At 41.4% G+C, this 27,308-nt stretch overlaps 1 protein-coding gene across 1 annotated transcript in view; it reads right to left on the reverse strand.

Annotated features, from left to right (window-relative positions):
* Window positions 1-3,254: 3,254 nt before the first annotated feature.
* The window catches only part of LOC134572303 (cytochrome P450 2G1-like), a 93,693-nt gene continuing 69,639 nt past the window's right edge, over window positions 3,255-27,308 (reverse strand). The window contains exons 7-9 of the mRNA XM_063431186.1: window positions 24,555-24,742; window positions 22,913-23,054; window positions 3,255-3,436 (exon numbers count right to left, since the gene is read on the reverse strand). Coding sequence (XP_063287256.1) covers window positions 3,255-3,436; window positions 22,913-23,054; window positions 24,555-24,742 — 512 coding nt within the window. The remainder of the gene's footprint in view (window positions 3,437-22,912; window positions 23,055-24,554; window positions 24,743-27,308) is intronic.

Below are 27,308 nucleotides of genomic sequence, written 5' to 3' on the forward strand. Positions count from 1 at the left end.
TTTCACACATACAGTTGATGTGACAAGAATAGACAAGTAAAAATTGTAAAATACCCTGCTTATAGGTGTATGCAATGCATTATTATTTGTATGCATTTCTAACAGTACAGTTTACTGAATATGAAAAATTAATATCTGCAAGTGAGCACACAGAGCAGTAAATACAGTTAAATCATCTATTTCTAAAATAAAAAGCTTTATAAAATATGCTAGATTAATCTTTACTAGTTATGTCCCGGTTCGCTGGCGAATAGTCCAGGCGAACATAGCGTGTTCGCGTTCGCCATGGACGGCGAACATATGCGATGTTCGGTCCGCCCCCTATTTTTTTTTTGTGGTCTTTCAGCCAAATGTACTAATACTAAGTAAAAATGACTTAGTATTAATAAATTGTGCCCCTACTCGCAATACCGTGAGTAGGGGCATGTGTATTAAACAGTGAGCAGCCTGTGGCTGCTCACTGTTGAAAAAATTAAAATAAATAAAAGGGGCCCCCCTCCCTGAGCGGGTGGGGGCCCTAAAGTAAAAAATGGTGGGAGGACCTATTGTCCTCCCCCCGGCACCCACCCCTGAGCAGCGGGTGGGGGCCCTAAATACCAATAGGGGGGACCTATGGTCCTCCCCCCCGGCCCCCACCCCTGAGCGGCGGGTGGGGGCCCTAAAAAACATGTCCCCCACCAGGTGACTAGGGGTCCCCAAGCCCCCAGTCACCCCCTCCCCCCCCAAAAAATTATCCCCCTACCTACCCCCTCACCCTAAAAATAATGAGGGGGGAGTCAATAAAGCTAAAAACCTGTAAATAAATAAAAATAAACTTACCATTAGATGTCTTCTTTTTTCTAAAATCTTCTTTCTTCAGCCCCCAAAAAGGCCAAATAAAAAGCCAATATAACTGTCGCACTTTAAAAAAAAAAAAATGAGCGCAAAAAAAATTAATCCTTGTTCACCCTTCGAGGGCACGCCGCGTACTGAGCTCCGCAGGGCGATCAAGGCTTATAAAGCCTTGCCCCGCCCTGCAATTAGGCTCAGAGCACTCTGATTGGTGGGTTTAAGCCATCCAATCAGAATGCGCTGACAGGTAAATGATGAGACTGACAGGTAAGTCTCTACATTTACCTGTCACAGCACTCTGATTGGTTGGTTTGAAATCCACCAATCAGAGTGCTCTGTGTCATTTTACACAGCGTGGGAAAGTTCTGTGGAATTTTCCCATGCTGTGTAATTTGACTCACAACACTCTGATTGGTGGATTAAGTAACCAATCAGAGAGTTATGAGTCAAATTACACAGCGTGGGAAAATTCCACAGAACTTTCCCATGCTGTGTAAAATGACACAGAGCACTATGATTGGGTGGCTTGAAATCCACCCAATCAGAGTGCTCTGTGTCATTTTACACATCGTGGGAAAGTTCTTTGAAATTTTCCCACGCTGTGTAAAATGACACAGAGCACTCTGATTGGCTTAAACCAACCAATCAGAGTGTTCTAAGCCTAATTGCAGGGCGTGGCAAGGCTTTATAAGCCTTGACCCGCCCTGCGGAGCTCAGTACGTGGCATGCCCTCGAAGGGTGAACAAGGATTAATTTTATTTGCGCTCGTTTTTATTTTTTTCAAAGTGCGACGGTTATATTGGCTTTTTATTTGGCCTTTTTGGGGGCTGAAGAAAGAAGATTTTAGAAAAAAGAAGACATCTAAGTGTAAGTTTATTTTTATTTATTTACAGGTTTTTAGCTTTATTGACTCCCCCCTCATTATTTTTAGGGTTAGGGGGGTAGGTAGGGGGATCATTTTTTTTGGGGGGGGAGGGGATGACTATGGGTTTGGGGACCCCTAGTCACCTGGGTGAACATTTTTTTAGGGCCCCCACCCGCCGCTCAGGGGTGGGGGCTGGGGGGGACAATAGGTCCCCCCCTATTGGTATTAAGGGCCCCCACCCGCCGCTCAGGGGTGGGTGCCGGGGGGAGGGCATTAGGTCCCCCCCTATTGGTATTTAAGGGCCCCCACCCGCTGCTCAGGGGTGGGGGCCAGGAGGAGGACAATAGGTCCCCCCCCTATTGGTATTTAGGGCCCCCACCCGCCGCTCAGGGGTGGTGGCCAGGGGGGAGGACAATAGGTGTTCCCCCTATTGGTATTTAGGGCCCCCACCCGCCGCTCAGGGGTGGTGGCAAGGGGGGAGGACAATAGGTGTTCCCCCCTATTGGTATTTAGGGCCCCCACTCGTCGCTCAGGGGTGGGGGCCGGGGGTGGACAATATGTCCTGCCCCCCTATTGGTATTTAGGGCCCCCACCCACCGCTCAGGGGTGGGGGCCGGGGGGAGGAGAATAGGTCCCCCCCTATTGGTGTTTAGGGCCCCCACCCACCGCTCAGGGGTGGGGGCCAGGGGGGAGGACATTAGGTCCCCCCTATTGGTATTTAGGGCCCCCACCCGCCGCTCAGGGGTGGGGGCCGGGGGAGAGGACAATAGGTCCCCCCTATTGGTATTTAGGGCCCCCACCCGCCGCTCAGGGGTGGGGGCCAGGGGGAGGACAATAGGTCCCCCCCACTATTGGTATTTAGGGCCCCCACCTGCCGCTCAGGGGTGGGGGCCAGGGGGGAGGACATTAGGTCCCCCCCAATTTGTGTTTAGGGCCCCCACCCACCGCTCAGGGGTGGGGGCCAGGGGGGAGGACATTAGGTCCCCCCCTTATTGTTTAGGGCCCCCACTATTGTGGCCAGAAAGAGTCCCTGTGGGTTTTAAAATTCGCCTCCCTATTGAAGTCTATGGCTGTTCACCGGGTTCGCCCGTTCGCGAACATTTGTGGAAGTTCGCGTTCGCCATTCGCGAACTGAAAATTTCATGTTCGCGACATCACTAATCTTTACCAATCTCTGAAGGCTAATGTAATGTTAAAAGTAAAAGGGCTGTAGGAATGGCATAACCAACTAAAACTTACTGTAATGTTTGTAATGAGGGACATTGAGAACTGATTTCCAATACATTTAATTTTCATTTACAATTTACATTTAATTTTCAACTGTAACAGCTCAACCCAAATGATATGCCATGATATTTTTCCCAGTTCTGGTCATGAATTGGTTAATACGTCAATTCTATTTTTATGCCTCTGAACAGCAAATTGTATATAAAATCCGTTATATTCTATATGTGATACTAGTTGAAAGGCGTGCATGCAACGTTTGGAAGTAATGACTTGATATTGGTTAATCAGAATCCACGTGATCTGAAGGAGGATATAACCTTTGTTTAGAACATTAACGGAGAATGAAAGACACTTTGTAAGGCTTTGGGAAGTTTCCAATTCCAGACACAGCTGGTGTGATATCCAACTCCTCAATTGGCAGAGGGGATTTAAAAGTGAAGTTTTGTAGTATGGTAACAAAGAAGAGGAAAAGTTCCATCCGAACCAGAGCTTCTCCCAGACAGACTCTTTTCCCTGAAGCAAAACAAAAAACAAAAACTGCATTATACTCTGGTCTAGCACGTTAAGTATTAACTATATTATCTTCGCTGGTCTAATGTAGTGGAACACAGGAATAGCTTCATTTGCTCCTTAGCAATGCGTGGAAGCCCAATAAATTACATTGATTTAGAAATGGGTGTTGCACACACTGCACCATTTACCTATAGCCATAGAACCTTTATATTTAACCCCTTCAGGACGGAGTCAATAGTGCATGTTCTGATCAAAACAAAATGTAAACAAAAACTGGAATTTGCGCTATATGTCTGTTCAACCGTAGTTCCCCTCTTTCAAATTATATGCACCCACACTTATTATATATCATTTTGTTCAGGAGAAACAGGGCTTTAATTTATCATTAACTATTCATATATGGAACATAATTTATTATGAATAAAATAAAAAAAAATGTGAGAAAATAAGATTTTTTTTTACATTTGCATTTCCGTCTGACATTTTAACTGTGAATGTCATAATACTGTTAGGTTTTACTGCAAAAAAATGCACATATTTGTAATCAGCGATGTGTCACGAGTACATCAGTAGCCCCCATTAACAGGTTTTATGTTGTTTTGGAAAGTTACAGGGTCAAATATAGAACATTCCATTTTTAAATTGAAATGTTCCAGATTAGTAATGTTACCTTTGAGACGGTGTGGTAGCCAGGAATGAGAATTACCCCCATAATGGCATAGCATTTGAAAAAGTAGACAAGCCAAGGTATTGAAAGTGGGGTATGTTTAGTCTTTTTTAGTAGCCACTTAGTCACAAACACTGACTAAAGTTAGCGTTAATATTTGTTTTTGAGTGAAAAAAGCAAAAAATTAATATATTTGGCCAGTGTTTGTGACTAAGTGGCTACTAAGAAAGACTGGACATACCCCACTTGCAATACCTCGGGTTGTCTACTTTTGCAAATGGTATGCCATCATGGGAGTAATTCTCATTCCTGGGCTACCATACGCTCTCAAAGGCAACATAACCAATCTGGCAAATTTAAATGTGAAAAAAATGAAATGCAAGCCTTATATGTGACTCTCTAACTTTCCAAATCACCATAAAACCTATACATGGGGGGTACTGTTATTCTCGAGAGACTTCACTAAACACAAATATTAGTGTTTAAAAACAGTAAAACATATTACAACAATAATATAGACCATAAAAGTGCAGTTCGCTTTTAAAAAATGCAAATAAACGTCACTTTTACTTAAAATATCATCGTTGTAATACAATTTACCAGTTTGAAACACTAATATTTGAGTTCAGAGAAGTCTCCCGAGTAAAACAGTACCCCCTATGTACAGGTTTTACGGTGTCTTGGAGAGTTACAGGGTCAAATATAGTGCTTGCTAATTAAATTCTCTGCACTTTCTCCCTGTGTTGTCAGGCATGTCAATCAAATTTTAATTAATCAAATCACATAATTACGTTAAAAGATTATTTAAATATACACGTAGAATTTTAATATATATGCATTTATAGGTACTTAAATTCTACGTGTATACTAATGTAATCTTTTATGTAATATGTATTTATCTATATATATATTTGCGGTTATTTGTATTTTATATATAGATAGATATATATATAGAATGTCATTCTAAGTGTATTTTGTTACCGATATATATATATTAATAACAAAATACAGTTATAATGAAATTACATATGCATATATAATTTATATTAAATTTTGTTTCAATATTTTATTTTATTTATTTATTATTTTAATTATACGTATTTATATATAATATATATATGTACATCTATTATAAATATAATATATATACATATTATATATATGTAACGTCATTCTAAGTGTATTTTAATATTAATATATATACCTATATTAATATTAAAATACACTTTGTATGACGTTACATATATATAATATGTATATATATATATATTACATATAATATATATACATATTATATATATATATATATATATATATATATATATATATATATATATATATATATATATATATATATATTTTATTTATTTTTACACATGTTTAATTTTTTTTTTTTTACTTTCCCACCAGCAGGGGTCTGTCTGATATTTCATTTACTAAATCGACATCCCATTAGTCACACTAAAATACATTACCTGATAGCAGATAATGGCCACAAAATGTATGGCCCTAAAGACATTTGTAACACATTTGACATATTTTATAGCAAATGATATAATCTTAAGGATGACAGCACTGTTCACCAACAAGTTAATGCTGAGATATCTTAATTCTCAGATTTCTTTGCTAAGTGTAACAACTACTCAGCGTGACTCCCTAGAAGCCCTAGTCTCATAGTTACACAGTTACATGTGCCCATCAAGTTCAGCCTTTCTCAATCTTGATTTTTGCTGTTGATCCAAAAGAAGGCAAAAAACCCAGCCTGAAGCACTTACAATTGTGTAACAAAACTAGAAAATATTCCTTCTTGACCCCAGAATGGTAGTCAGATACCTCCTTGGATTAAGAAGCTATTACCTTAACTATTAAAATGTATATCCCTACATATTATGTTTTTGCAAATATTTATCCAATTGCTGTTTAAACATCTGTATAGACTCTAATACAACCACCTCTTCAGGCAGAGATTCCATATCCTTATTGTTCTTACTGGAAAAAACCTTTATCTTAGACTAAAACTCCTTTCTTCCAGTCTAAATGTGTGATCTTGAGGGCTTGGAACGGGATCAGTTGCATGCTCGTGGCTCTCCTGGCTTTGGAGCCCTAAACGGCAAACCAACGACTATATCAAGCTACTCACAAACCGACAGACTGTTGGCAAAAGCACCCTCACCGATGGGGAGGAAAACAAAGAAGCCACGACAGGACCTGCCGTGGTTCACAGCAGACATAGGAGACCTGCTCCTGGGACCGCATGGTGCAGCTGGACCCAACAGCTTGGAAGACATCCCCCCTGCACAACCCTGAAAATCTAAGGTACAAGGGGCCATCTTAGTCTTCACAGTCGACTGCTAGCACCTCTCACCCGGTTACCACAGAGACACTTACCAATCTCATCACAGATCTCTGCCAAATGTTCTCCGCTTAGATATCCCAGGTGAGGGAGGATGTCAGGGGGTTCACCGCTCGCTTCACAGCAGTGGAGCAGACCTCTTGTTACAAATGGCTATTTGTAACTGGCCCTTTAAATGAAAAATTGCCCTGCTTCCCTGGATTGTGGAGAAGCCTATTTGCCAGCCTCCTGCCTCATGACTATTGTCCCTGGAAGATTGTGCCCCTGAAAATGTATTAACTTTTATTGGGTGTGTATGGCCCTTTAAGAACCGTCTGGGGACATATTGTGACTTTGCTGGACAATACCCCTTTAAGACTATGTCCCCAGACCTGTAAACTAACTTGCCCCTGGCTCTCTCCCACTTGGTTCAGTAAATAGGGCTTACTGAACCAAGTACCACACAGGCGGACCACCCAGAAGTTAAAGTATGCAGGCAATTTGCCTCCCAGGCTGTGAGGTTACTGCAGGTTAATTGTCGAGCGCTGGGTGGCCGCCATTCGGCAGCCGAACACGTGGCGGCGGCCATTTTAGTCATTCGAATGCGGTCAGCGGTGTATGCTAAAGATTCTGTGGAACTAAAATCGGCTACACATTTTGCCGAACAACGCTGACCCTTACCTTCTCCCATACTGAACTTGCAGCTCCAGAGACTAAGTCCCGTTCGAAATTTTCCGCATGAAATTGACCGGCCGCACAGCCCAAATCTATGGAACTGTTTTGGGCAGGAAATTGTGCTTGCGGTCGGTCATAAAGGGACTTCCAGCTAACTTTTGATCCACTGGCGGGATTTGGCTGATTTTTGGAAGTGTTTATGTTTGATGTATGCTGAGTCTGAATATTGAAATTGAATGTATGGATCTAAAGTTACAGTGTGTGTGTGAAAACTGTATTTTTATTGTATGTAATAATTGGTTTAACTGTTTATCTGAGGGGAGGGAACCTGTGGGCTGTACTATGCTGTTATTGGTGATTTTATGCCTCCCCCTGGGAGTGTCCTATTTGCATGTAACCTCAATAAAAACAGGCTGGGTGTTCCAGCATCTGATACCTATTCTGACCCTCTAACTTGCAGCCTTGACTCATGTTTGTAGGGGACAGCTATAATCACTACAGGGATTGCTATGCTCTTCATACTCCCTTAGCTACTGAGCTCTTGTAAGAGCTCTTGTTCCTGATCCTGCTTCGCTCTACAGAAGGAAGAGGTTCGCCTATTGGAACCTGGTCGTAGGTCCAGGGCGCAGAGCAGACGGCGAGATACCAGCCCAGCAGCGGTGGTTCGTGGAGTCTGCAGTGCTTATGGTGGCTGCGGTGCTGATGGTCTTTTGGTGAGTGCTAGGAGCATTCTTTTCTACGGTCCAACTTCCAGCCAGCCTGGAGGCAACCGTAACACCTCTCAAACAAACACAACACAGATCCAGGACCTCCAGAAGCACGTCAAAGACCTGAATGCTGCTCACATTACTCTCAGTCACCAACTAGCACCTGTGGAGGACAAGAGGTGATGGAAGCATGTGAAAATCAGAGGCCTCTCTGAAGGAATAGTCCCAGCTGAACTGCCTTACCTCATCAGCAGGATATTCACGGCCCTCCTAACCCCCCAGGCAAGCCAAGGGAATACAATTTGACAGAATGTTCCGCCTGCCCAAGCCAACAATGCCCTCAGGTACAGCTACCAGTGACCTCCTGGTAAAGTTCCAGAATGGGCAGGATAAAGCAGCCTTCTTGAGTGCCACAAAGGAAAAGGATACATATCGGTTTGAAGACATGGACTTGTCCTTCTATACTGATTTCTCTCGAACGATCCTGCTTTGTAGGAAATCCCTTTGACCGCTAACAGCAACACGAACAGCCAAGGGAGTGAAGTATCACTGAGGACCAGCGCACATACTGCTCATTCAACATCAAGACACCAAACACAAAGTGGCAGACATTGCCGAGATAGACACTGTCCTAGGGGACTTGGGCTTCGCAGCCCCACCTACCTTCACAACCTGGGACCCAGCTAAAGTAATACCATTCACCCCCACTGCCTGAAGAGTACCTGGGAAGGAGACCACCTGACGCACCTGCTTTTATGCTATGTTACTAGTATTTCTTAATATGTTGGGAGTAACCCTCAGTTAAACGTAAAATGTTCCATGCATAACAAAAACCTGTTTTAGATGTCCCTCATACTGACAAGTATCATTAAACCTAAGGCCAAACAAGGTCTAGACCGGGAAGATCCCTTGCATGCTTGCTCCATTTTTTGTAACAACCACCACCCCTCTTTCCCCCAGCTCCCATCATGTACACTCATACCAGGCATATTATCTTGGAGATGTTTATTTTTCGCTTCAGGTTACGCATCAGATTACTCTGCTCACTGGTAACACTCACTGTAAAAGTCAGTCACTAAGTACTCACCCCCACCAAAAAGCTGACCACAGTAGCTTCCAACATGATTTTTAATTGAAAGTGCTCATTTATTTAAAAATAATCACTAAGTTGTGACAATGGAAAGAAAGTGACAATTAAACTGGCAGAAAAACAGGAAACTCTTAAAGGCAAACAAATACCGTAATTCAACCAAAAGAAAACTTGCATTTAACTGCCTCTCAAAATATCAATTAAAATACATATTAAAACTGATAATGCAAAATGTATTTATTCTGAAACAATATTTGGACAGTGTGAGATCTCTAGCGCAGAATGAATGGTAACATGGTGATTATTTATATATCACTTGTTATCAATCGATGAATGACTCGGACATCCAACTATATCCCTAGATAATACGGTGTGACCAGCCCATCCTGTTCTAAGCTGTGTGCTGTGCTGAACATGTAATGGATGGCTCGGAGAATTAATTATTCATCATCAAACATCAATTGGACTTCCAACATGATTTAACATACTGAGGTTACCATAATAGTGCTCTGGGCCCTGCTCCACCGCAACAGGGTCTACCGACCAACTATTTCTTGCGCTCCTGTTATGCATACTTTGTAGTAGAAACATAGAAACATAGAATGTGACGGCAGATAAGAACCATTCGGCCCATCTAGTCTGCCCAGTTTTCTAAATACTTTCATTAGTCCCTGGCCTTATCTTATAGTTAGGATAGCCTTATGCCTAGCCCACGCATGCTTAAACTCCTTTACTGTGTTAACCTCTACCACTTCAGCTGGAAGGCTATTCCATGCATTCACTACCCTCTCAGTAAAGTAATACTTCCTGATATTATTTTTAAACCTTTGTCCCTCTAATTTAAGACTATGTCCTCTTGTTGTGGTAGTTTTTCTTCTTTTAAATATAGTCTCCTCCTTTACTGTGTTGATTCCCTTTATGTATTTAAATGTTTCTATCATATCCCCCCCTGTCTCGTCTTTCCACCAAGCTATACATGTTAAGATCCTTTAACCTTTCCTGGTAAGTTTTATCCTGCAATCCATGAAACAGTTTAGTAGCCCTTCTTTGAACTCTCTCTAAGGTATCAATATCCTTCTGAAGATATGGTCTCCAGTACTGTGTACAGTACTCCAAGTGAGGTCTCACCAGTGTTCTGTACAATGGCATGAGCACTTCCCTCTTTCTACTGCTAATACCTCTCCCTATACAACCAAGCATTCTGCTAGCATTTCCTGCTGCTCTATTACATTGTCTGCCTACCTTTAAGTCATCAGAAATAATCACCCCTAAATCACTTTCCTCAGATGTTGAGGTTAGGACTCTATCAAATATTCTGTACTCTGCCCTTGGGTTTTTACGTCCAAGATGCATTATCTTTCACTTATCCACATTAAATGTCAGTTGCCACAACTCTGACCATTTTTCTAGTTTACCTAAATCATTTGCCATTTGGCTTATCCCTCCTGGAACATCAACCCTGTTACATATCTTAGTATCATCCGCAAAAAGACACACCTTACCATCAAGACCTTCTGCAATATCACTAATAAAAATATTAAAGAGAATGGGTCCAAGTACAGATCCCTGAGGTGCCCCACTGGTGACAAGCCCAAGCTTCGAATATACTCCATTAACTACAACCCTCTGTTGCCTGTCACTCAGTCACTGCCTTACCCATTCAACAATATTGGAATCCAAACTCAAAGATTGTAGTTTATTGATAAGCCTTCTATGTGCAACAGTGTCAAAAGCCTTACTGAAATCTAGGTAAGCAATGTCTACTGCACCACCCTGATCTATAATTTTAGTTACCCAATCAAAAAAATCAATAAGATTAGTTTTGTATGATCTCCCTGAAGTAAACCCATGTTGTCTCTGATCTTGAAATCCATGTGTTTTTAGATGTTCAACAATCCTATCCTTTAACATGGTTTCCATCACTTTCCCCACTACTAAAGTAAGGCTTACTGGCCTATAGTTGCCCGACTCCTCCCTATTACCTTTCTTGTGAATGGGCACAACATTCGCTAACTTCCAATCTTCTAGGACTACTCATGTTAACAATGATTGGTTAAATAAATCTGTTAATGGTTTTGCTAGTACACCACTAAGCTCTTTTAATAGCTTTGGGTGTATTCCATCAGGTCCCATTGACTTATTTTTCTTTACTTTTGACAGTTGAAATAGAACCTCTTCCTCTGAAAACTCACGTGTAATAAATGACTAATTTATCCTTTTTCTTAACTGAGGTCCCTTTCCTTCATTTTCATCTGTAAATACCGAACAAAAATATTCATTGAGGCAGTCAGCTAGACCTTTATCCTCTTCTACATACCTTCCTTCTTTTGTTTTTTATCTAACTAATCCTTGTTTTACTTTTCTTTTCTCATTAATGTATCTAAAAAAAGTTTTGTCCCCCTTTTTTACTGACTGTGCTATTTTCTCTTCTGTGTGTGATTTGGAAGCTCTTATAACTTGCTAAGCCTCTTTCTGCCTAATCGTATAGGTCATTCTGTCTTCCTCACTCTGTTTTTTTTAATAATTACTAAATGCTAACTTTTTGTTTTTTACTATTTTGGCCACATCTGCGGAGTACCACAGTGATTTCTTGAATTTTTTGCTTTTACTGACAAGCCAAATGCAATTTTCTGTTGCCTTCAGTAGTGCAACTTTTAAATAATCCCATTTCTTTTGGACTCCATTTAAATTGCTCCAGTCTGATAATGACTCCTTTACACATATTCTAATTTTAGAAAAGTCTGTTTTTCTAAAGTCTAAAACTTTTGTTTTTGTGTGGTGTGACTCAGTCACTGTTCTTATATTAAACCACACTGACTGATGATCACTAGATCCTAAACTTTCACCTACAGTAATATCTGATACCAAATCTCCATTTGTTAACACTAAATCTAGTATGGCCTCTTTACGAGTTGGCTCTTCAATGACTTGTTTTAGAGACAATCCCAGTAGGGAGTTTAGAATATGTGTGCTCCTGGCACAAGTAGCTATTTTTGTTTTCCAATTCACATCAGGAAGATTAAAGTCACCCATGATGATAACTTCCCCCTTCATTGTCATTTTAGCTATTTCTTCAACTAGTAGATTATCTAACTCTTCAATTTGTCCTGGGGGCCTATAAATCACACCTACATGAGTTACTGTGTGATTACCAAATTCTAACGTAACCCAAACGGACTCTATGTTCGCCTCATTAACCTTTATTAGGCTAGATTTTATGCTATCCTTCACATACAGGGCCACCCCTCCCCCTTTCTTGCCTTCCCTGTCTTTTCTATATAAAGAGTACCCTGGTATTGCTATGTCCCAGTCATTTTTCTCATTATACCATGTCTCCGTAACAGCGACTAAATCTACACTATCAGTTGCCATTATTGCAACAAGTTCATGGATCTTATTCCCTAAACTGCGAGCATTTGTAGACATGACTCTAAGCTTATCATTTTTTAACACACTTGCTACAGGCACCTTCTGTCCTTGTTTTGGGGGACAATTGGATTGATGTTTTATCACCCTTTTGCCCCCCCCCCCCTAGTTTAAATACATCCTAGCAAAACCTCTGAACTGCTCACTGAGAACATTTGTTCCCTTTTCAGAAAGATGCAAACCATCTTTTTTGTACAGTTTATTTCCATTCCAAACAGAGCTACCATGAGCAATAAAGCCAAATCCTTGCTCCCGACACCATTCACAAAGCCACAAGTTAAAGTCCCTAATACGCATCCCCCTGTCATTCTGAGTGTTATGCACAGGCAGAACTTCAGAGAATGACAGTGTGGAAGCAACCTGCCGTATATCATTGGCAAAAACCCTAAAAACTTCCTTAACCTCTGAAACCTCATTGCAAGCCAAGTCATTTGTCCCTAAATTAACAAGTACATCCAATCCCCCTTCCTGCTTTGCTTGCTTAACAATATTACAGATACGTCTCCGGGAAGACACCTCACAAGACCACCATTGTCCATCTCCACACCTCTTATGATGGAATCCCCCAACAACAACTGCTTTCTATTAGGCCTCATCATAGTCTTCAAGCCTCTCTGCACAACACCACTAGCCTCAGTGCCTCTCTGCACAACACCACTAGCCTAAATGCACTCTCCACAACACCACTAACCTCAGTGCCTCACTCCACATCACCACTAGCCTCAGTGCCTCTCTCCACAACCCCTGTAGCCTCAGTGCCTCTCTCCACAACATCACTAGCCTCAATGCCTCTCTCCACAACACCACTAGCCTCAATGCCTCTCTCAACACCACTAGCCTCAGTGCCTCTCTGCACAACACCACTAGCCTCAGTGCCTCTCTGCGCAACACCACTAGCCTCAGTGCCTCTCTGCGCAACACCACTAGCCTCAGTGCCTCTCTCCACAACACCACTACCCTCAGTGCCTGTCTCGATGACACCATTACACGCTGAAAGTGCAGAAAATGAATTATGTAGAGCAACAGACTGTGCAATATGCCTTTTATCCACAACTCTAAGTCTACCAGATCCTACAGTGGTCCATCTGCCATTCCTAGTCTGTCTGTGTGGCAGTGGCTTTGCAGCAGTTCCAGCCTGAGTTTGTTTACCAGATAATTTACAAATCTCAGACTTCAAAAATACAATCTCCTGCCGCAAGATAGAGAACTGTCTACAGATTAGACAACAACCAAACCTCCAAAAAGTGGAACGTGAAACAAATGCATAGCAACTATTACACTGAACTAAGTCTGCCATTCCAATGAGGTAAATAATTTAAATCAAACAAATCTTATTCATCCTCCTGAATACCTCAGATTACCTCCAGTTTATTTCCAGAATATCTCCAACCACACACACTTAGAAGCAACACTCTCCAGAATATCTCCAACCACACATCCTTAGAAGCAACACTCTCCAGAATATCTCCAACCACACACACTTAGAAGCAACACTTAGATGAAGCAACCAAGCTATATTAGCCAAGCTAATGACAACAACCCTTATATACTGCTAAAATCACCTCCCACTAGGAATGTTTAACACCTGGGTAGGCCTCTGCTTATTTGCAAACAATAGCTAATTTAAACAGCAATCAATAGCAAGTAGCTAACTAATCAAATCAAATTATAATTATAATTACCAGCAGGAAATCAAACCTTGTGCAATCAGTAACCTTTTCCTACAGATGAATCTTACCTGTAACAGTAAAAAAGAACTCTTAGCACAACTCTTAGACAGTTGAAGCTTCTGTAAAACTCTCCGGAATATCTCCAACCACACACACTTAGAAGCAACACTTAGATAAGCAACCAAGCTAGTATACAACATTGGGCTTACGAGCCAACTTTACACTAACTTGTTTTTGCATTTCTTTACGTTCTTCTCTCATTTTATAAAAAGTGCACCTAATTCAAATGACATGACAAAGTCTGACGATATAATGCTTGTTCCCGCTATTGTGGCCACACAGGCTTGATTATACTTTTATGCACGACAAAAATAAAGAATTATATTAAAAAAAAAAAAATGTGTGTCCTATTTATAGACCTATCTATGAATAGATTTCCAGACAGATAATGGGTTGTATTGGCCCTGGATATATTTCTATTATGCTAGTGCATCCCCACTGAGACACCATTTTTCTAAACTAAATTTGTTAACCTCTCTTCATAACCAAAATGCTCCATAGATTTGTGGCCTGTCTCTGCACTTTTTCTAGTGCCATAAAATCCTTCTTTAGAACAGATGCCCAAAATTGCACAGCATATTCAAGGTGTGGTCGTATCAGTGATTTCTAAAGAGGCAACATTATATTTCCATTCCCAGTATCAATGTCCATATATTACATGACAATACCTTACTGGCCTTAGCAACTGCAGACTGATATTGCATATTGTTGCATAGTTTATTGTCTATAACAATTCCCAAATCCTTCTCATTTGCTGCTATACCTAATTTACTACCATTTAGGGTATAAGTTGCTTGTGCATTCTTTACCCCAAAGTGCATAACTTTGCATTTTTTACATAAAATGGATTCTGCCATTTTAGTGCCCAGTCCCCCAATCTATCTAAATACTTCTGCAGCAAATCACTATCCTGCTCACATTATATTATTTTACAGAGTTTTGTGTCATCTGCAAACACTGAAACATGACTTTCAATGCCTATATCAAGATCATTCAAAAATATGTTAAAGGGGCACTATAGTCATCAGAACAACTACAGCTTATTCCACTTGTTCTGGTGAGTAGAATCATTCCCTTCAGGCTTTTTACTGTAACCCGTGTCTGTAAAATGTGCCTTTTCAGAGAAATTGCAGTGTTTACATTACAGCCCATTGATAACTCCACTGGCCACTCCTTAGATGACAGCTAGAGGTGCTTCCTGGGGCAGTCCTGCCTAGTGTGCAGCACTGCCATTCAGTGTCTACACCCTCTGCATGCAGACACTGAGCTTTCCTCATAGAGATGCATTGAATCAATTCATCTCTATGGAGGAGATACTAACTGGCCAGGGCTGTGTTTGACTTGTGTTGGCTCTGCCACTGCTCTGCCTCCTTGACAGTCTCAGCCAATCCTATGGGGAAGCATTGTGATTGGCTCAGACCACCACTTCTGATGATGTCAGCAGACAGAGGCAGTTCACAGGCAAATAGGGGCAGAGGTAGCAGCTGCAGACTTGAATAAAAGTAAGTTTATATTATATTTAGGGTGGCAAGAGGGGGCCAGGTGGGCTTGATGGTGGTTTTAACACTATAGGGTCAGGAATATATGTTTGTGTTCCTGAACCTATAGTGTTCCTTTAAATAGAAGTGGTCCTAGAACAGTTCCCTGAAGGACACCACTTACTACTTCTGTCCAGTTTGAAAATTTACCATTAATGACAACTCTCTGTACTCTATTTTTAAGCCATTGTTCTACCCAAGAACAATAATTTTTGTCTACACCAATTTTTAGTTTAAACACTAACCTAATGTGAGGAACTGTATCAAAAGCCTTGGCAAAATCCAAGTAGATCACATCCACTGCAACACCTAGATCTATATTTCTTCTTACTTCTTCATAACAGAAGAAGTGGAGGAAGTCATAAAAAGTCTACCATTCAGGAAAGTCGCCTGGTGCGGATAGTTTTGATAACCTGTACTACAAGTAGTTCTCCTCTATCCTTTCCCTCCAGCTTGTTAAGTCGTACTATTTTGCGATAGAATCTAAATCAATACCCCAGGAAATGCCTTTAGCAAATGTAGCCATACTACCTAAACCAGGTAAGCCACCTACTAAATGTCCCGATTGCAGGTCCATGTCCTTGTTAAATTCCGATGAAAAAATATTTTCAAATAGAATGTCCACTATACTCTACACAATAACACACAAAGACAATGTCGGTTTTGTTGCTGGGCGACAAGTAACAGTCATCACATTTTATATAGTATGCACAAAGGAATGCCTAACAGCTTACTGCTAAATTTAGATGCCGAAAAGGCGTTCAACCACTTAAACTGGTTGCTTATTCATGCAGTGTTTGATAAATATTTCCCCCCCCCCCACCGTTTCTTTCTGTGATTAGGGCACTTTATAGCAAACCATCTGCATAAGTATTTAATGCAGGATTCTTGTCTGAACCTTTTACAATTACCATTGGGACAAGACAGAGGTGCCCCCATCCCCCACTATTCTATATTTTAGCCCTTAAACCTCTTGCAATGTTGATTAGATCTAATCATAACATACAGGGTTTTCAGATTGGACATAATGAATTTAAACTCAATCTTTTCATGGGCAATGTCTTCCTTACAGTTACCCACCCAGAACTATCTTAACCAGCGTTTAACAGCATTCTACAAGAATATAGTGCTCCTACTGTAGGATCAATGTAACTTATACCCAGGTGATAGGGGTGAGGTTAGCTGTTTCACAACTTTGCCGAGGCAGTATAACTACGACTCGAGAACTGACCATTTGATCTTTTTAAGAGTACATCTCCCATATGACATTTCTAGCTTATACACAAATCTACAACAAACACTCTCATGGCATGACACAATAAATTCATCTCATGATCTGGCCGCATAGCAGCTGTGAAGATGTCATTGTTATCCAAATTATAGTACTTATTTTGCACCTGTCTGATTGATGTACTTTTTCAGATCTCTTCGAAAAGCCATTACCTCCTTTGAATGAATGGGCAGTTGCTTTACGCATTACGCTTAGTACCTTATGCAGAGCTAAGCTTAAATGTGAACAACGGGGGGAAGAGTCAGCGCTAGATAACAAGAATATAAAGCAGCAACCCAAAAAAGTGAATCCCTCATGACCCTTAATAAAACAAGCTAAAAATATGTGAAGGGGGTAAGGGCTGCGCTAAAAAGCTAGTAACAGTAGACTAAAATAATAGACTAAAGTAATAGAAACCAGACCAAATGGTCTAAATGGATTAAACACCAAAAAAAAACCTATCTACGTGATAGGAAACAGTGAGGGATAAAGTTTCTCACATAAAACAACAGACTAAAAGTAGATCAGTTCAGATAATAAAATATATTATGGAAGTTAAAAAGTCATATAAAAGTCTCACTAATATGTTGGATAAGGTAGGGGTACAGTCCTCAGGAGTTGATACGTCCGGATTGATAAAATATCCGTGTATGTGGAGACAAAAAGAGGGAGAATACGACAAACAGCCGATAGCGTACTATTGTAAATTCCAATGGTAAAATAGATAAAAGGAAGGTAATACACTCACATTTGTGAGAGCTTTAACCAGCTCTGGGCTGAAGGGCGTGTATCGGTATAATCCCCGCTAAAGGATATACAGGAGAGGTGCGTCCGTCGCTCCGGCCTGGTAAAGTCAGTTTTCCAAAATAAAAAACAGCAATAGTGCTCTCAGTATATAAGGATAGAGTAATACAATATATATAAAATATACTATAATATATAGAGCTATTACACAAACTATTCTACAGATGGTACCTGGTACTTGTAAGATTGGCCTCTCTATGTCCAACAAGAACAAACAAATGCTGAAGTTGTTCCCAACAATATTGGCACCATGGTCCATACCTGGTGGGGCTGCCCCAGATTTTCAAATTACTTGTCAGAAGTATTCTCACTATTTCACACCTGTTCTGATTTTACAATCCCTATTACCCCTGAATTTCTCCTGTTGTAGAAACATACCCCAAATATATTAAATATCAGATTTTTCATGTTCTTGTTGCAGAACTAAGGCTGATAGATAAGCGGTGGCTCTCTACAGAGGCCCTTACTTGAACAGAAATCATACATTGCATCTCCCACACTTAGAAGTATACATTCTTATCCAGACAGTTTGGACCTAAGACTAGCTATTAGAATGAGACCTGGGACATGTGGTGACTAGCTATTAGAATAAGGTCTGGGACATGTGGTATCAGATGTCCCAAAACAGTTAACTGCCTGAATGCCAAATCAGGAACTGCACTCATCCATGTGGCGAAACCAACTTCGCCACTGTGAACTGGAGAAGCCTGGTTGTTAGCCTCCTGCCCTGTGACAATGGCCATGCAGGTTAAACCTTTTATGTTCCCTGCAGAAAGGCATATTCGTGCCTTTCAGCTGGGGTGTTCGGTAGATTCCAGCTACCGAACAAACTACCGTATGAGGGACCACCTAGGAGCTGGAGTGTGCAGTCAATTGACCACCCAGAAGCTGCGGTTAACCGCAGCTTAGTTGATGAATGCTGGGTGGCCTTTGTTCGTTTGCCGACCACGAGGCGGCGGCCATTTTAATCGTGCGAAAGACCAGCGGTGTTCGGCGAGGATTCTATGGAACTATAAACGGACACTTATTTGCACGAACACCGCTGAGCCGTCCGTCTCCTGGTTCTTATTCGTGGGGATGTAGTCGAACAGCCGTTCATTCGGTATTTTATGTTTCATGTGAATTGTAGTAACCCAGATAGCTATGCCATGGAGCCTATTTGTGTGATTAAAGACTTTGGCTCCATGGCGATTAAACTGTATTCGTGTAGTCTGAGTGCCATTCACCTAATAATGTGCACCCAGACCTGAGCTATCTGGGGATATGTAACATGTCTGTGTTGGGTGGAATAAAAGTAACTTTATATATTTTAAAGCATAATACTGTATTTAGGTCCCCACATGTGTAATGGAGTCTTGTCTTTGTCCTGGGAGATAATTGGATTACTTCTACAATTATCTCCAGGGCAGAAGGGAGGAAGCCATGATGCATTGTGGGAATGTTTACTGCTGTGTGTCTGTAATTGGTTTATGTCTGTCCTTTGTTACAGTCTTCCATTTGGTCCCCTAGGGGAGTGTCCACCAGGTGGGAGACCTGCATAAATACTGGGCAGGTAGCACTGAGTAAATGAGTCTGTGTTGTCTCATTCTTGGGGGGAATTTGACTGTATGCCGACTGCCAGGAGTGTAAGCTGTTCGTATTGCTTTTCCTGTTCGGCTGCTTCCAGGGTTCGTGTGTCTGCTGTTCGAGAGTTGGTGAATCCGTGCAGTTTGGGAGTTCGGGAAATTGGTGCTTACAGTAGCTGCTGGTCTATCTAAAGGGGATTATCGCCTAAACTGGGTTTTATCCCCTTTTGAGCAAAACGGTCCGTTACAATTTCTAGTACGGAGTAGCTATACGCCATGCTTGCTGTAGCCACTGCTGGTTCCATTATGTTGCTGAAGATAGGGACGCTGCACAACTCCACACGTTACCGGTGTCTCTGAGCTGCTTCTCCTCGCACTAGGACGCCATCCCACCGCTTGCCACCAATGTAACAGATCTCCGTGTACTCCGACCGAGTACCCTCCGTTGATGGATGCTCCTAGCGCTTCCAGAGGACTCCAAGCACTCCACCAGACACCATAAGCACCGCAGGCTGCAGCTATCTCCCTTCAGAACGAAGCAGGAACAAGCTCTTACAAGAGCTCAGTGATTATAGCAAGGGAATATGCCTAGCATAGCAATCCCTTGTAGCAGATTCCCCCAATAAAAGAGACAGGACTCAAGTTGAGGGTAAAAATAGAACTCTCTGGTTGCTAGCTTGCAGCCCTTTTTATTAGGTGCTCCCATGAAGGGGAGGGACACACACAGTAACGTACATTAACCAATCACACAATAGTTAAATCCCACACATAGCCCTCCCCTCTACCTGTAAACTAATTATCTGTACACACAGGAAAATACAATTATCATAGGTAGGGAAAATACAGTTTTTACACAACATTCATAACTCCCAAAATATACATCACATTCGCATAAACATACATATTCACAATCAATCCATTCGGGGGAACAACATACTCAAAAATCATACGAATTGGACCAGGGGTTCAAAAGTTAGTACAAATGTGCATTTGACCTTCTGGAAGCATGTTTTTTCCAGCTCAACTAGTTCCCCAGAATCCTCTATCCTGGAGACAATGGAGAAGCTGATTTAATTATATCCAGGGACAAACACAGCCTCCATTAAGCATATGTTACCAGCAACCACCAAAAGACATAAAAATACATAACTCCTGTTATACTAAACAGAACCCCCACATTCAACCCATCCCCAGATGGCTTGGATCTGAGCGCTCAACATATCCAAACAGCGCTCAGATGCCACAAACACAGTTCAAACGCCATGGGGTTTAAGTTTCGTATGGGCTGATGAGAGGGCCCATAATCCTGGGGCAGCCCAATAACCCACAGTATGCCCAAATACCGTGCATAAAGGGCCAAATCGCCCAGGGACCGTAGTCACAGGGTAAGAGGTGGGCAAGCAGCCCCCTCCAAAACACAGTGGCGAAGTGGCTTTCGCTACAATCCATATGGGTGCAACAGAACCAGGGACCAGCACTTAGTCCCTAGAAACAGTTTGCAAAAGTAAAGAAGGTTTAGGCACTCCAAGACTTTAAATAGCCAAATTTAAAATGTCCAGCAGCAACATTTCGACCAGCAGGCGGTAAGTACCTTGATCCCAGGAGTCATTCTCTCTGTACTTTTTTCCTTAGATGCATCACCAGGTAGTTCTCCTTTGGGCAGGGAGGAAGTGGTGCTGGTGCCAGTTTGTACAGGAGTCTTCTAGGGGTGGTGCAGACTCATCAGGATTACTGATTGTGACATTTGCCATAGTCTGAGTACCCTTTTGTGTCACAGAACGGGGACAGGGCTGGCAGTGTCCAGGCTGTCTTGCCAGGATGACAGGGTAAGTCCATATGGCACCAGACAGAAGGGATCTTGGCCTAGGTGGACGAGTCGGCCAAGAGATATGAAATGCCCTCTTTTCCCACAGTATAGACATAGACCATGGGCTCTCCTGCGGTCTTTTTCCTTAGGGGGCAATCTAGTTCTGGTGAAACCAATCTCCATGGGTTCCTGCATGTCGACTAGAGTATCACGGCTAGCTCGAGTATAAACAGGGTTACAAGGCGGGTCCCTGAAAGTGGGTTCATGCTGCAACATGATGGGATTTTTGTATTCACTAAATAATTCCTCTTCTCTAGACAATCGGGTTCTGCGAGAACCTGAAGTAGGCTTGGAAGTTGCTTTTCTTGCTGTAAAACACTGAGAATCCATTGTGGACATAAACAACTCCTAGGAGTCCAAGACAGTACTTCTCTCCTGCAGCTTCTGGTGTGCCCACGCCTTAATCCGCCCGGTACATAGGTTAATAGCGGAGCGAACTTTGATAAAGTCGGTGGCGTAGGTTCTAGATTTCAGGGCAAATAGTAGCTCACAATCTGTCTTGAACATCGGAAAAGCAGAACGGGAACCGTCGAGCCTGTCAGGCATAATGACATACGGTTCTGGGTATACATGTTCCGGGAATGGAAGTGTTGCTCCTTTAAATGCCAATAAACGTCTCTGCAAATCCATAACATTCTGGGACAGGTTGGAGACTTGCTCGGCCAGAGAGGTGAGTAATTTGTATAACTCTGCGGACTCCATTGGTCAGTTCATCTGTAATGAGTCTTACCTGATCGGGAGTCCAGCTCGCAGAGTTATACGCTCACCCTTGCAAAGTAGACACAGACCAGGGTGACCAGGTAAGACGCCACCTGGCCTGTGAGTCTGTGCACGGGGGCTTTCCTGGAAAAGTGTTCCAAGACGCTGTACAGTAGGGATTAGCAGAAGCGTAGTCAAGGGAAGCGAAAATCAGGGAAGCCAGAGATCAGAGTAGTCCAGGAGGAAAGCCAAGGTCAGAAGCCGGAATTAGACAGGAAACACTGGAACACAGGTACGGAGAAACAGGAACCAAACAAGGGAACCAGAGTCAATGAACTGACACCCCTCCCAGGGTGTGACAGGCTTTTATATCCAGCCAATTAATATGGCATACAGGTGTGCTAGAGTAGCCATGGGTAAGTTCAGCTCCCAGTGCTGGAACAAGGCAAGGACACCTATTACGGCAATACTATGAATGGCTGGATAGCACAGTGGCAAAAGAGCAAGATACACGAAGCCAAAGTCCAGGGTTCAAATCCCCTGCTGGGCACTCCTGGGGTGACCTCGTCTGGCAGACTGGATGTTGCGGCGAGAACCGTGACAGTTATATGGAGTAATAGGAGGGGTTATATGGAGCAATATTAGGAGTTATAGGGAGGGTAATATGGAGTAATAGGAGGAGTTATAGGGAGGGTTGTATGGAGCAATATTAGTAGTTATAGTGAGGGTTATACGTACATCTCCTGACGACCTCAAGATCACCTTTGATACAATTTGAGAAGGCTGAGTGTGAGCTTGCTAATACATGGCTCAGCATCATGTGAGTGAGAATAATTGCCTGCATACTTATTTATTTGTATTAAATTGACTACACTATTTTTTTCTATGTTTTTCAGGTTAATCAAATTTGTGGAAAAATTGCACGTGTTATACTTTGAGTGCTCTCACCCTTATTTCTATTATGTTCTATGAACTATATTTGTGTGGTTGAGTGACCTGCACAGGGTGATAGTATTATTATTATTATTATTATTATTATTATTTATTTTATAACAAATGTAAACCTCATATTATTATTGTTAAAAGTATACAATAGTAAAACTAACCTGCAGAGAGAGGCATGAAAGCTGCATTCTGCTTAAATTCTCCATTTCCATCCAGGAAATTTTGAGGGTTGAATTCTGATGGGTACGGGAAGCAGGAGGGGTCTTTCAGCACGGTGCCGAGCATTGGGAAAACATTAGTGTTCTGGGAAAACATGGATGTTTTATTTAAAATGAAGACAAGTACCGTAGAAAGCAATTTACAAATTATATCAGAAAGCAATGACAATACTCTTAATAGCTCCCAACCGATTCCTCTTCTGCAACTGTCACTAGTCTAATACTATCCTTACCTTTTGTGTCATTTTACCCCACTCCCTCTAGCATGTAAGCTCATTGAGCAGGGCCCTCAACCCCTCTGTACCTGTGTGTCCAACTTGTCTGGTTACAACTACATGTTTGTTCGTCCACCCATTGTAAAGCTCTGCGGAATTTGACGGCGCTCTATAAATAATATAATAATAATAATACAAGAAGACAATGTGGGAGCTAATGTGTTAAACAAGCTTGATTGAGTGGGTTTTGGAGATAGGAAGAAACAGAAAAAGTAAGAGAAAGAATTGAATTAAAGTAATAAAAAGTCATGACAAAAGTAATAGAGAACCTAACCATCGGAGGCAGCGATAAAATAGGGAGAATTGTGAGCGAGACCTTGGAGCTGCATAAAAGGAATGGAGATGGTAAGCAGGGTGGCACTGAAACGCGTAGGTTGGAGTTGGCCGTGTGGAGTCAGCATGGAATTTAAGGAAGAAGAAAGCAGCAGTAATTAAAGGGGAAGATGATAATTAAGTGAATTGGTGTTTTTCTGTTTCATACCTTTACCCTGTTCCTTCCAATGCCAAATATTTATTGTTTTTTATAATATTATTTTTTGGGGAATTAATAGAACAAAACAGCAAAAGTTATAAAAGGCCTAGGTGATCAATTTGCCAATGTCTGATGGTAATTCTTTTTCTTCAGTCGTGGCAAATTATGGGGTCAGTGATATCCTTTACGATTGGCCCATATAATACCAACAGTTGTGTGGAATGATAGCAAGTATCATGGGTCTTTTTTCTGATTTCTATTCACAACTCATTGTCTAGGCCAGGAGTAGGTAACCTGTGGCACTCCAGAAGTTATGAACTGCATCTCCAATAATGCTCTTACAGCCATAATACTGCCAACGCATCAGGGAATAGGTAGTCTAGAAAAACCTGGAGTGCCAATGGTTGACTATCTCTAGGATATGCAATGCTTTCATCAACTATTAAAACAAGTTCTACACCTACAAAAAAAGATTAAATAAGTGTTCACCAGGCCTCCTTTGGGGGACAAGTAAGGCAGTTGTTTAATTGAACACTCCAAGCACAATTACCACTACAGCACTCCGTATTGTTATGATATCAGGTCTGCCCTGGTGTTCCTCCACTTTGAGTAGTTTGCTTACCTAGGGTCCTATTAGAGCCAGAAATCTTGCATTGAGCTTCCATTAGCTCTCCTGAACTAAACCCTGCAATGCAGAGCAATCTCATCAGCTGATCACTCACAGTCAATACGTCTTGCTGCGTTATGTTGCTGATTGTGTTCTTTTATTAGCTTTTCTTATTAGTTTATTTCTGAGATCAAACACTATCCAAGAAACATTGACTGTATGGTCGCTCACCTTTGGAATGCTGTATCCCTGAAGCTTAACGTCTCTTGTTGTTCTCCGTGGTAACCCCAAGGGGGCGAGATTTATGAATCTCTGCATTTCATGGATCACAGCCTCAGTATACGGCATCTGACTCCGGTCTTGTAACTTTGGACAGCGATTCCTACCAATGACTCTGTCAATCTCTTTGTGGACTTTGGCTAATGGGGAGATTGATGGAGTGGATAAACAGTACTGATTAGAAGACACATAGATTTATTTATTTACAGTTTTTATATATAAACTAATACTAAAATAAGTCCATTTTGTATCCAAGAAGTTGAACAGAATAAAGGACACTTCAAAGCAAATTGCTATATATAGTAAAAACAACTTTATTTTAAAGATCATGAGAACACAAGTAAAAGAGAAGGAAACAGAATTTTGGATCCTTATAAAATAAGATAATGATTTCAGTAACACTTGGTTCCAGTACAATGTGATTATTACCCTTTTTTAATTTGAGAGATTTTACTTTTGTAGGAATTGAACATAATCAACCGCATTAAAGAGGGGGGGAGGGGAGTATCCTACTGGGTACAAAAATGAAACACTTCAGAACGATATAGCTTAAACGTTGACATAGATTTAGTATGGGATGTGATGGGTACTTCTACCAAAATTAGACATCTATACATATTAGACATTATTTCTTAAAAGGGAAAAAACATTTTTACCAATTAGGCACTAATTACAAAGTTTGAATATTAAAAGGTTTTTTGGGCAAATGATAATTAATTTATGATCATTTTTTGTTTTTTCAAAAAACATTGGTATGTTTATCAAGCTTTACCAAGATAAGATTATAATTAATCGCATTACACTTTAAAAATATTAGGATTTTTTGGTAAAAAATTTAACAATTCTGATTATTAGCTATGAATAATTTTTTTTTTAATTGAAAAAGTAAACCACAAACAACCCCCTACCATGTTGCCTGGGAACCTCTACCTTTTGGTTGTTTTTGCCATCATCCACATTGCCTGTACCTAAAGAACAATGACTATGTCTGGCCCATTAACTGTTTTGTACAAAGGATTGGTACATTTGATATGGCAGCCGAAGTGCCGAAGTAGTCGAAGTGGCCTCCATTAGACAATCGAACACGTGGCGGCGGCCATTTTTATCCAGTCGAACGCGGTCAGCGGTGTGTGCCGTCAAATCCCTGGAACGGAAATTGGCCACACATTTGAACGACCACCGCTGACCTGTACCTTCCCCTACCCTTTGACACTGCGGCTGGAGACTAAGTCCCGTTCGAAGATTCGAACGCACGTTCGAATGGAACTTTGTCATTTTGGTGTAAAATAGACCTCCATTAGACAATTAAACACAGCTGAAACGTAACCCTGGTTTCAATTCGACACTTCGACAGAAGTCAAAGTGCGTTCGACAATTCGAACGCCGCCTTCGGATGGGACTGTAATTTTTCAGGGCAGAAATAGACCGACCGCACAGCCTGAATCTGTGGAACTGTTTTTGGCATGCAAACAGCCGTGCAGTCGGTCCAAAGAGACTTTTTAATATTTCTGGAACCCCTGAACGGATTTGTACGGTTTTTGAATATGTTTTTCCCCAAGTTGTGTTGTTCATAAACATATAAGTTTTATTCCTGTGTGATGAAAAATCAGAAGGTTATAAAAATGCATAAAAAGTATAAGTTTTAGCTTGGAGATAATTGAGTAGATACAGTAAGAAACTCAATCATCGCCCAAGCAGAAGGGAGGGAATCTGTGGGTTGTAACCATTGTCTGATTGGTTAATGTCTAATTGTTTGTGGGTGTCTCCCTTGCATGGGAGCACCACATAAAAGGAGAGTACCTGTCATTAAACCTCAGTTCTACTTTACCCTTCAAAACATAGCTTTGTCTCGTTATTGAAAGGGAACCTGCTCAGCTAATCACTAGCTCTTTTAAGAGCTCTACCTCTCTCTCTCTCTACTTGGATCCAGCTGATAGAAAGAAGGCTACTCCATTACTGCACAGCATCTTGCCGGGAAAAGGGACGTCTCCAACGGCTGATACCCCCTCTCCACTGGGGTAGCCGTTACACACTGTAACTTTAAAAATATTTAAACTCTTTCATTCACTCTTCATAAAAAAAATACATATTTGAACTCAGCACACTTTAAGCCCAAATGCTAGTTTAAAAGGGTACAATCTCCCAGGGGCCATGGTCACAGGGGAGGAGGATGGCAAGCAAGCCTCTCCAGGACCAAGTGGCGAAGGGCACTTCGTCACAGGTACTTTATTTAACTTTAAATACAAAGGGCACTCTGAATTTATATATGCACTCAATATAGTGGACACTTTAAATAATAAATACATTTTATATAATGAACACCAAATAAAACTTCACATAATATTATTACACTAATTAATACTGAATTCTAGAGTAGATATGATTAGACATGTGCACCAGTGAAATTTTTGTTTTGCACAAATTTCATTCGTACTAAATACAAATTTCATTTGTCCATTCCGATTTTCATCTGTAAAACATTAGTTTTTTGGACGAAATTCTGTAAAAAATCATTTGTTTTCCTCTATTAGGACGAAAGAAACACTGCGCATACAAAAGCAAGGAAGGAGACGGCAGCGCTACCAGCTCTCTCCTTGTGATAAATATTAACAGTTCCTACCCTCCCCCCCCCCCCCCCGCATTAAAACCTATGGGTGTCACTATGACCCCGGTATTAATAAAAGGGAGCCAACCAATAAGACTGCT

The sequence above is a fragment of the Pelobates fuscus genome, chromosome 9, assembly GCF_036172605.1.
Source record: "Pelobates fuscus isolate aPelFus1 chromosome 9, aPelFus1.pri, whole genome shotgun sequence".
Taxonomy (NCBI): domain Eukaryota; kingdom Metazoa; phylum Chordata; class Amphibia; order Anura; family Pelobatidae; genus Pelobates; species Pelobates fuscus.